This window comes from Ranitomeya imitator, chromosome 2, assembly GCF_032444005.1.
Source record: "Ranitomeya imitator isolate aRanImi1 chromosome 2, aRanImi1.pri, whole genome shotgun sequence".
Taxonomy (NCBI): Eukaryota; Metazoa; Chordata; class Amphibia; order Anura; family Dendrobatidae; genus Ranitomeya; species Ranitomeya imitator.
Window position 1 is genome coordinate 401745064 of NC_091283.1, and position 11907 is coordinate 401756970.

At 43.5% G+C, this 11907-nt stretch overlaps 1 protein-coding gene across 1 annotated transcript in view; it reads right to left on the bottom strand.

The window, feature by feature from the left end:
• The window catches only part of TVP23C (trans-golgi network vesicle protein 23 homolog C), a 59515-nt gene extending 47884 nt beyond the window's left edge, over positions 1–11631 (bottom strand). Inside the window, exons 1-2 of the mRNA XM_069750620.1 lie at positions 11520–11631; positions 11049–11131 (exon numbers count right to left, since the gene is read on the bottom strand). Coding sequence (XP_069606721.1) covers positions 11049–11131; positions 11520–11531 — 95 coding nt within the window. The 5' untranslated portion in view covers positions 11532–11631. The remainder of the gene's footprint in view (positions 1–11048; positions 11132–11519) is intronic.
• Between the last annotated feature and the right edge of the window lie 276 nt (positions 11632–11907).

The window sequence follows — 11907 nt, forward strand, 5'->3', positions numbered from 1 at the left end:
CTGTCACACAAATTACACGGTGAGCTATAACTTCAGTATGATTTAGCTACCCCTTTACAGGTGAGTGAGACCACAACGAAAATCAGGCACAATGTTACACACTCTGTTGTTGGTGGCAACAAATGAGAGAGATGCCACACACGCAGGACTGTCACTGAAGCACAAATGTAAATATTAATCTCCCACTGATTTGATTTTTTTTTTTTTTTTTTAAGGGAGACTTTAGGAAAAAAAAATAGAATAAAATGATTTTTTCAGGAAGAATTTAGAAACCAAATAAAATAAAATGATTTTTTCAGGGAGAATTTAGAAAACAAATAAAACAAAAAAAGGCTTTCTATGGCCCACTGAGTGAGAGATGACGCACACAGGAGTCAGGAGTGGCACACAAGCCCAGAGGCCAATATTTATCTCCCACTGATTGATGTAGTGATTTTTTCAGGTAGATTTTGGAACCCAAATCAAGCTAAAAAAATAATAGGCTTTCTATGGCCCACAATTGGAGAGAGAGAGAGAGAGATGGCACACCCAGGAGTCAAGACTGGCACACAAGCAGAAAGGGCAATATTAATCTCCCACTGATTTGTTTTTTTTGTTTTTTTTTTTCAGGGAGACTTTAGGAAAAAAAAAAATAGAATAAAATGATTTTTTCAGGAAGAATTTAGAAACCAAAGAAAATAAAATGATTTTTTCAGGCAGAATTTAGAAAACAAATAAAACAAAAAAAGGCTTTCTATGGCCCACTGAGTGAGAGATGACGCACACAGGAGTCAGGAGTGGCACACAAGCCCAGAGGCCAATATTTATCTCCCACTTTTTTTTTTTTTGTTCCAGGGAAAATTTATGAACCCAATAAAAAAAATAATAAATAGGCTTTCTATGGCCCACTATCTGAGAGACAGAGAGAGATGGCACGCTTAGGACTGGCACACAAGCCCAAAGGCCAATATTAATCTCCCTTTTTTTTTTAAGGGAGAATTTATAAAACAAAAAAAAAAAATAAATAGGCTTTCTATGGCCCACTATTTGTGAGAGAGATGGCACGCTCAGGACTGGCACACAAGCCCAGAGGCCAATATTAATCTCCCACTTTTTTTTTTTTTTCCAGGGAAAATTTATAAACCCAATAAAAAAAAATAAAAATAAATAGGCTTTCTATGGCCCACTATCTGAGAGAGAGAGATGGCACGCTTAGGACTGGCACACAAGCCCAAAGGCCAATATTAATCTCCCACTGATTGATTAATTGATTTTTTCAGGTAGAATTTAGAACCCAAATAAAGCAAAAAAAAAAAAAAAAATGGGCTTTCTATGGCCCACTGAGTGAGTGATGATGCACACAGGAGTCAAGAGTGGCACACAAGCCCTGAGGCCAATATTTTTCTCCCACTGTGATGTAGTGATTTTTTCAGGTAGATTTTATAACCCAAATCAAGCAAAAAAATAAATAGGCTTTCTATGGCCCACTGAGTGAGAGATGACACAGACAGGGATGGCACGCTAGCAGAAATGTCAATCTTAATCTCCCACAAAAAAAAAAAAAAAAAAAACAGGGAGTGTCCTTCAATTACTATCTCCCTGCAGTAATCTCAGCCAGGTATGGCAGGCAGCAATAAGGAGTGGACTGATGCACAAATTAAATAAAAAGTGTGTACAAACCAAAAAGATAGCTGTGCAGAAAGGAAGGAACAAGAGGATTTGTGCTTTGAAAAAAGCAGTTGGTTTGCACAGCGGCGTACACACAGCAATGCAGCTATCAGGGAGCCTTCTAGGGCAGCCCAATGAGCTACAGCGCTGAGGGGGAAAAAAAAAAAAAAAATGTAGCTTCCACTGTCCCTGCACACCGAAGGTGGTGTTGGGCAGTGGAAATCGCTACAGCACAAGCGGTTTGGTGGTTAATGGACCCTGCCTAACGCTATCCCTGCTTCTGACGAAGCGGCAGCAACCTCTCCCTAAGCTCAGATCAGCAGCAGTAACATGGCGGTCGGCGGGAACGCCCCTTTATAGCCCCTGTGACGCCGCAGACAGCAAGCCAATCACTGCAATGCCCTTCTCTAAGATGGTGGGGACCAGGACCTATGTCATCACGCTGCCCACACTCTGCGTTTACCTTCATTGGCTGAGAAATGGCGCTTTTCGCGTCATTGAAACGCGACTTTGGCGCGAAAGTCGCGTACCGCATGGCCGACCCCGCACAGGGGTCGGATCGGGTTTCATGAAACCCGACTTTGCCAAAAGTCGGCGACTTTTGAAAATGAAGGACCCGTTTCGCTCAACCCTAGTTATTACTGATACCATTTTGGGGTATATAGGATATTTTCATCGCCTCATTGCAATGTTGCGGCAGCCAAATGACTAAAGGTACCTTCACACATAACGATATCGTTGCTTTTTGTGACGTAGCAACGATATCGTTAAGGAAATCGTTATGTGTGACAGCGACCAACGATCAGGCCCCTGCTGGGAGATCGTTGGTCGCTGAACAAAGTCCAGAACTTTATTTTGTCGCTGGATCTCCCGTGGACATCGCTGGATCGGCGTGTGTGACACCGATCCAGCGATGTCTTCACTGGTAACCAGGGTAAACATCGGGTAACTAAGCGCAGGGCCGCGCTTAGTAACCCGATGTTTACCCTGGTTACCAGCGTAAAAGCGTCGGTCAGCCGGAAAGCAGAGCGGTGACGTCACCGCTCTGCTTTCCGGCCGCTGTGCTCACAGCCAGTGCAGGAGGAGTGCAGAGAAGCTGAGCGCCGGGGACAGACAGCGGTAGGTAAGTATGTAATGTTTGTTTTTTTTACTTTTACGCTGGTAACCAGGGTAAACATCGGGTTACTAAGCGCGGCCCTGCGGTTAGTAACCCGATGTTTACCCTGGTTACCCGGGGACTTCGGAATCGTTGTTCGCTGGAGAGCTGTCTGTGTGACAGCTCTCCAGCGACGCTGTAGCGATCCGGATCGTTGTCGGTATCGCTGCAGCGTCGCTTAATGTGAAGGGGCCATAACACTGGTGTTTTGATATTTTTTTCTTGTTACGCCATTTACCAATCAGATTAATTTACATTTTCATAGATCAGACTTTCTGAATGCAGCGATAGCAAATACATGTATTTTATTTGTACTCTTGTATTTTCAATAAGGCAAAGGGGTGGGGTGGGTAATATGAACTTTTGTGGGGCATTAGGTTATGTGCACATGCTGCGGATTACTCTGCAGATTTTTCCGGACTGATTTTGGTAAAGCCGCACGGATTTCCCACAGATTTAGGCCGGCGTCACACTAGCGAGTTATACGGACGTATGAGCGCAGAAAATACGTCTAGAAAATACGCATTGCACACGGCCCAATGATTCTCTATGGGGCAGCTCCTATCTGCCGTATATTACGCATCCGTAATATACGGTATGTTACGGGCGTAGAAAATCGCAGCATGCTGCGTTTGTCTGCGTACTGCGCAAAAAATACGCTAATGCAAGCCTATGGAGCGAGATAATTACGGATTACACTCGGACCATGCGTGTGACTTGCGAGAAATACACAGCGGTGTTCTACAGAAAAGCCGGATAGAGATATACAGTGGGGCAAAAAAGTATTTAGTCAGTCAGCAATAGTGCAAGTTCCACCACTTAAAAAGATGAGAGGCGTCTGTAATTTACATCATAGGTAGACCTCAACTATGGGAGACAAACTGAGAAATAAAAATCCAGAAAATCACATTGTCTGTTTTTTTAACATTTTATTTGCATACTATGGTGGAAAATAAGTATTTGGTCAGAAACAAAATTTCATCTCAATACTTTGTAATATATCCTTTGTTGGCAATGACAGAGGTCAAACGTTTTCTGTAAGTCTTCACAAGGTTGCCACACACTGTTGTTGGTATGTTGGCCCATTCCTCCATGCAGATCTCCTCTAGAGCAGTGATGTTTTTGGCTTTTCGCTTGGCAACACGGACTTTCAACTCCCTCCAAAGGTTTTCTATAGGGTTGAGATCTGGAGACTGGCTAGGCCACTCCAGGACCTTGAAATGCTTCTTACGAAGCCACTCCTTTGTTGCCCTGGCGGTGTGCTTTGGATCATTGTCATGTTGAAAGACCCAGCCACGTTTCATCTTCAATGCCCTTGCTGATGGAAGGAGGTTTGCTCTCAAAATCTCACGATACATGGCCCCATTCATTCTTTCATGTACCCGGATCAGTCGTCCTGGCCCCTTTGCAGAGAAACAGCCCCAAAGCATGATGTTTCCACCACCATGCTTTACAGTAGGTATGGTGTTTGATGGATGCAACTCAGTATTCTTTTTCCTCCAAACACGACAAGTTGTGTTTCTACCAAACAGTTCCAGTTTGGTTTCATCAGACCATAGGACATTCTCCCAAAACTCCTCTGGATCATCCAAATGCTCTCTAGCAAACTTCAGACGGGCCCGGACATGTACTGGCTTAAGCAGTGGGACACGTCTGGCAGTGCAGGATCTGAGTCCATGGTGGCGTAGTGTGTTACTTATGGTAGGCCTTGTTACATTGGTCCCAGCTCTCTGCAGTTCATTCACTAGGTCCCCCCGCGTGGTTCTGGGATTTTTGCTCACCGTTCTTGTGATCATTCTGACCCCACGGGGTGGGATTTTGCGTGGAGCCCCAGATCAAGGGAGATTATCAGTGGTCTTGTATGTCTTCCATTTTCTAATTATTGCTCCCACTGTTGATTTCTTCACTCCAAGCTGGTTGGCTATTGCAGATTCAGTCTTCCCAGCCTGGTGCAGGGCTACAATTTTGTTTCTGGTGTCCTTTGACAGCTCTTTGGTCTTCACCATAGTGGAGTCTGGAGTCAGACTGTTTGAGGGTGTGCACAGGTGTCTTTTTATACTGATAACAAGTTTAAACAGGTGCCATTACTACAGGTAATGAGTGGAGGAAAGAGGAGCCTCTTAAAGAAGAAGTTACAGGTCTGTGAGAGCCAGAAATCTTGATTGTTTGTTTCTGACCAAATACTTATTTTCCACCATAATATGCAAATAAAATGTTAAAAAAAACAGACAATGTGATTTTCTGGATTTTTTTTTCTCAGTTTCACTCCCATAGTTGAGGTCTACCTATGATGTAAATTACAGACGCCTCTCATCTTTTTAAGTGGTGGAACTTGCACTATTGCTGACTGACTAAATACTTTTTTGCCCCACTGTATATATATATTACAGTACAGACCAAAAGTTTGGACACACCTAATTTAACCCCTTTCTGCCATTAGACGTACTATTGCGTCCATGTGGGGTGGGCTTTACTTCCCAAGGACGCAATAGTACGTCATATGCGATCGGCAGCGCTCACGGGGGGAGCGCCGCCGATTGCGGCCGGGTGTCAGCTGTTTATCGCAGCTGACATCCGGCACTATGTGCCAGGAGCGGTCACGGACCGCCCCCGGCACATTAACCCCCGGCACACCGCGATCAAAGATGATCGCGATGTGCCGGCGGTACAGGGAAGCACCGCGCAGGGAGGGGGCTCCCTGCGGGCTTCCCTGAGCCCCCCGCAGCAACGCGATGTGATCGTGTTGCTGCGAGGGTCTCACCTCCCTCCCTGCTCCCTCCAGCCCCGGATCCAAGATGGCCGCGGATCCGGGTCCTGCAGGGAGGGAGGTGGCTTCACAGAGCCTGCTCAGAGCAGGCACTGTGAAGGCTGCAGCGCTGCATGTCAGATCAGTGATCTGACAGAGTGCTGTGCAAACTGTCAGATCACTGATCTGTGATGTCCCCCCCTGGGACAAAGTAAAAAAAAAAAATTTCAAATGTGTAAAAAAAAATAAAAAAAAATATTCCAAAATAATGAAAAAAAAAATAAAAATATTATTCCCATAAATACATTTCTTTATCTAAATAAAAAAAAAAAAAAACAATAAAAGTACACATATTTAGTATCGCCGCGTCCGTAACGGCCCGACCTATAAAACTGGCCCACTAGTTAACCCCTTCAGTAAACACCGTAAGAAAAAAAAAAAAAACACGAGGCAAAAAACAACGCTTTATTATCATACCGCCGAACAAAAAGTGGAATAACACGCGATCAAAAAGACAGATATAACTAACCATGGTACCGCTGAAAACGTCATCTTGTCCTGCAAAAAACGAGCCGCCATACAGCATCATCAGCAAAAAAATAAAAAAGTTATAGTCCTGAGAATAAAGCGATGCAAAAATAATTATTTTTTCTATAAAATAGTTTTTATCGTATAAAAGCGCCAAAACATAAAAAAATGATATAAATGAGGTGTCGCTGTAATCGTACTGACCCGAAGAATAAAACTGCTTCATCAATTTTACCAAACGCGGAACGGTATAAACGCCTCCCCCAAAAGAAATTCATGAATAGCTGGTTTTTGGTCATTCTGCCTCACAAAAATCGGAATAAAAAGCGATCAAAAAATGTCACGTGCCCGAAAATGTTACCAATAAAAACATCAACTCGTCCCGCAAAAAACAAGACCTCACATGACTCTGTGGACCAAAATATAGAAAAATTATAGCTCTCAAAATGTGGTAACGCAAAAAATATTTTTTGCAATAAAAAGCGTCTTTCAGTGTGTGACGGCTGCCAATCATAAAAATCCGCTAAAAAACCCGCTATAAAAGTAAATCAAACCCCCCTTCATCACCCCCTTAGTTAGGGAAAAATTAAAAAAAATGTATTTATTTCCATTTTCCCATTAGGGCTAGGGTTAGGGCTAGGGTTAGGGCTAGGGTTAGGGCTAGGGCTACAGTTTGGGTTGGGGCTAAAGTTACAGTTAGGGTTTAGATTACATTTACGGTTGGGAATAGGGTTGGGATTAGGGTTAGGGGTGTGTCAGGGTTAGAGGTGTGGTTAGGGTTACTGTTGGGATTAGGGTTAGGGATGTGTTTGGATTAGGGTTTCAGTTATAATTGGGGGGTTTCCACTGTTTAGGCACATCAGGGGCTCTCCAAACGCGACATGGCGTCCGATCTCAATTCCAGCCAATTCTGCGTTGAAAAAGTAAAACAGTGCTTCTTCCCTTCCGAGCTCTCCCGTGTGCCCAAACAGGGGTTTACCCCAACATATGGGGTATCAGCGTACTCAGGACAAATAGGACAACAACTTTTGGGGTCCAATTTCTCCTGCTACCCTTGGGAAAATACAAAACTCGGGGCTAAAACATATTTTTTGTGGGAAAAAAAATGATTTTTTATTTTCACGGCTCTGCGTTATAAACTGTAGTGAAACACTTGGGGGTTCAAAGTTCTCACAACACATCTAGATTAGTTCCCTGGGGGGTCTAGTTTCCAATATGGGGTCACTTGTGGGGGGTTTCTACTGTTTAGGTACATTAGGGGTTCTGCAAACGCAATGTGACGTCTGCAGACCATTCCATCTAAGTCTGCATTCCAAATGGCGCTCCTTCCCTTCCGAGCTCTGCCATGCGCTCAAACGTTGGTTTCCCCCAACATACGGGGTATCAGCGTACTCAGGACAAATTGGACAACAACTTTTGGGGTCGAATTTCTCCTCTTACCCTCGGGAAAATACAAAACTGGGGGCTAAAAAATGATTTTGGGGGGAAAGATTTTTTTTTTTTTAATTTTCACGGCTCTGCGTTACAAACTGTAGTGAAACACTTGGGGGTTCAAAGCTATCACAACACATCTAGATGAGTTCCTTAGGGGGTCTAGTTTCCAAAATGGTGTCACTTGTGGGAGGTTTCTACTGTTTAGGTACATTAGGGGCTCTGCAAATGCAATGTGACACCTGCAGACCATTCCATCTAAGTCCTCATTCCAAATGGAGCTCCTTCCCTTCCGAGCCCTCCCATGCGCCCAAACAGTGGTTCCCCCCCACATATGGGGTATCAGCGCACTCAGGACAAATTGGACAACAAATTGTGGGGTCGAATTTCTCCTGTTACCCTCGGGAAAATACAAAACTGGGGGCTAAAAAATAATTTTTGTGGGAAAAAATTTTTGTTTTATTTTTACGGCTCTCCATTATAAACTTCTGTGAAGCCCTTGGTGGGTCAAAGCGCTCAGCACACATCTAGATAAGTTCCTAAGGGGGTCTACTTTCCAAAATGGTGTCACTTGTGGGGGGTTTCTACTGTTTAGGTACATTAGGGGCTCTGCAAACGCAATGTGACACCTGCAGACCATTCCATCTAAGTCTGCATTCAAATGGCACTCCTTCCCTTCTGAGCCCTCCCATGTGCCCAAACAGTGGTTCCCCCCACATATGGTGTATCATCGCACTCAGGACAAATTGGGCAACAAATATTGGGGTCCAATTTCTCCTGTTACCCTCAGGAAAATACAAAACTGGGGGCTAAAAAAATAATTTTTGTGGGAAAAAAATTTTGTTTTATTTTTACGGCTCTGCATTATAAACTTCTGTGAAGCACTTGGTGGGTCAAAGTGCTCACCACACCTCTAGATAAGTTCCTTAGGGGGTCTACTTTCCAAAATGGTGTCACTTGTGGGGGGTTTCAATGTTTAGGCACATCAGTGGCTCTTCAAACGCAACATGACGTCCCATCTCAATTCCTGTCAATTTTGCATTGAAAAGTCAAACGGCGCTCCTTCCCTTCCGAGCTCTCCCATCCGCCCAAACAGTGGTTTACCCCCACATATGGGCTATCAGCGTACTCAGGACAAATTGTACAACAACTTTTGGGGTCCAATTTCTTCTCTTACCCTTGGGAAAATTAAAAATTGGGGGCGAAAAGATAATTTTTGTGAAAAAATATGATTTTTTATTTTTACGGTTCTACATTATAAACTTCTGTGAAGCACTTGTTGGGTCAAAGTGCTCACCACACCTCTAGATAAGTTCCTTAGGGGGTCTACTTTCCAAAATGGTGTCACTTGTGGGGGGTTTCAATGTTTAGCCACATCAGGGGCTCTCCAAACGAAACATGGCGTCCCATCTCAATTCCAGTCAATTTTGCATTGAAAAGTCAAATGGCACTCCTTCGCTTCCGAGCTCTGCCATGCGCCCAAACAGTGGTTTACCCCCACATGTGGGGTATTGGCATACTCAGGACAAATTGTACAACAATGTTTGGGGTCCATTTTCTCCTGTTACCCTTGGTAAAATAAAACAAATTGGAGCTGAATTAAATTTTTTGTGAAAAAAAGTTAAATGTTCATTTTTATTTAAACATTCAAAAAATTCCTGTGAAGCACCAGAAGGGTTAATAAACTTCTTGAATATGGTTTTGAGCACCTTGAGGGGTGTAGTTTTTAGAATGGTGTCACACTTGGGTATTTTCTATCATATAGACCCCTCAAAATGACTTCAAATGAGATGTGGTCCCTAAAATAAAATGGTGTTGTAGAAATGAGAAATTGCTGGTCAACTTTTAACCCTTATAACTCCCTAACAAAAAAAAATTTTGGTTCCAAAATTGTGCTGATGTAAAGTAGACATGTGGGAAATGTTACTTATTAAGTATTTTGTGTGACATATCTCTGTGATTTAATTACATAAAAATTCAAAGTTGGAAAATTGCGAAATTTTCATAATTTTCGCCAAATTTCCGTTTTTTTCACAAATAAACGCAGGTACTATCAAATAATTTTTACCATTGTCATGAAGTACAATGTGTCACGAGAAAACAATGTCAGAATCACCAGGATCCATTGAAGCGTTCCAGAGTTATAACCTCATAAAGGGACAGTGGTCAGAATTGTAAAAATTGGCCCGGTCATTAACGTGCAAACCACCCTTGGGGGTAAAGGGGTTAAAGATGTACTGGGCTGGGCAATATACTATGTAGGCTGGGCAATATACTACGTGGGCTAGGCAATATACTACGTGGGCTGGGCAATATACTACGTGGACATGCATATTCTAGAATACTCGATGCGTTAGAATTGGGCCACCATCTAGTGTGTGTAGATATATAGAGACTGTATATATGTTTTTAAGAATATTTGAGCCGATGGTCCATTTTGCAAGCCTGCGAGTAAAAATCGCCGTACGGAAGCCATATGGATGACACACAGAAATTTGTGCGTAAAAATCGCATCCTCGTTTTCAATACGGAACAGTGTTTTGGGACAATTACTGCGTATTACGGCGGTAAAAAAACGGACCGTATTTACTTACGCCTAGTGTGACGCCGGCCTTACAGTGGTTTTTGTGTGGATTTCCAGCTGGCTAGTGTTAAATCCCGCTGTCAGATATTGACAGAGGAACTTAACTAGTTAACAGCTGTGGGTGGATCAGAGATCCACCCGCGGCTATAAGGCCGGGATCACATATGCGAGAAATATGGCTGAATTTCGCATGTTAATACCTGGCATTGCCGCCATCACTCAGGAGCGGAGCGGGCAGCTGCATAGCAATACATAAAGCCGCACGCTCTGCTCCTGAGTGACGGCGGCAATAGACGGTTATTAACATTCGACACTTGGCCGTATTTCTTGCATGTGTGATCCCGGCCTTAGAGGCACATAACAGCTGATCAAATCAGCTACCATGTGTGGGAAAAGATGTAGGCTCAGCGCTGAGCCTCCATCAAAGTCGGGGACATGGCCTATGACAATATATACATGGGTGGCCATGTATATGGATACTCCTAAATAAAATGGGAATGGTTGGTGATATCAACTTCCTGTTTGTGGCACATTAGTATATGGGAGGGAGAAAACTTTTCAAGATGGTTGGTGACCATGACGGCCATTTTGGATCCAACTTTATTTTTTCCAATGGGAAGAGGGTCATGTGGCATCAAACATTGATAAATTCACAAGAAAAACAATGGCGTGCTTGGTTTTAACGTAACTTTATTCTTTCATGAGTTATTTACATGTCACATGACCCTCTTCCCATTGGAAAAAATAAAGTTGGATCCAAAATGGCCGACTTCAAAATGGCCACCACCCATTTTGAAAAGTTCCCCCCACAAAAAATGTTCGAGTTGCATAAGTTTTTCTCATCATTTTGATTTTTTTTCTTCTTGTTTTTCATAACATTTTATGGTAAACTACGCCAAAATAAAACAAAAAACACAAGCCCTCAAAAGGCAATACCAAAATGCCCGCCTCTTTACCGGATTTTTTTCCTTTTGGAACCTCTCGAAGTTTCTTCGTCTGCGTCGAACAGAGAAACGTCTTCCGTCTCGTCATTACTGTCCTGTAATGAGGAGTGATCGTCAGCTTCACACTTTCATAAATCAGACAAGTTGCCTTCTCTAGTTGTGAAATAAAAACAATATGTAGACCTAGAAGTCCCAGCACATCTGGCACATCACCTGACCTAACTTTGGTCCCCAGCGATTGCAGAGGGGGAGTGTAATGTCGGACATGTTTCCAACTAGAAAACTACAAAATTTACCTCATAAAAGAATGAAAAGTGTCACATGACAACACAAACCATGACAGCTGAAAATAACGCAGAACTACAACTCCCAGCATGCATTGAGCGTCAAAAGCACGTTATAATGAGCATAAAGACGCTGAGCTCCCCAATACCCAAACGCCAGCCCGGGGACGATAACTACAGCCCCCGATACTGCCATTACCTGCCGCATCATATCAGCTGAGAGCAGGATCTCCGGTCGCAGACACTCACTTCCGGTACACGGCTCACTTCCGGTACACGACTTACTTCCGGTACACGACTCACTTCCGGTATCCTCGAGACCAGCTAGCGCGGTCCCGCCTGAGCCGTGAGCGCTCGCCTGAAAATAGGCGGGAAAACTCCTCCTCCTTCCTCAGGAGCGGCCATGACTGGAAAGAGGGATAATATTACTCGACTGCACGTAGTGCAAGTCAGTCACAGCCACAAAGATGTCAGAGGGAGAAATTATATCCATGCTGACAACTTGTGGGGAAAATCATGAGGTAAATGCCCTAGGGAGGCACCAGATGCTCATCTCATGGTGGCCACCAGCACATTGTAAAAAATTT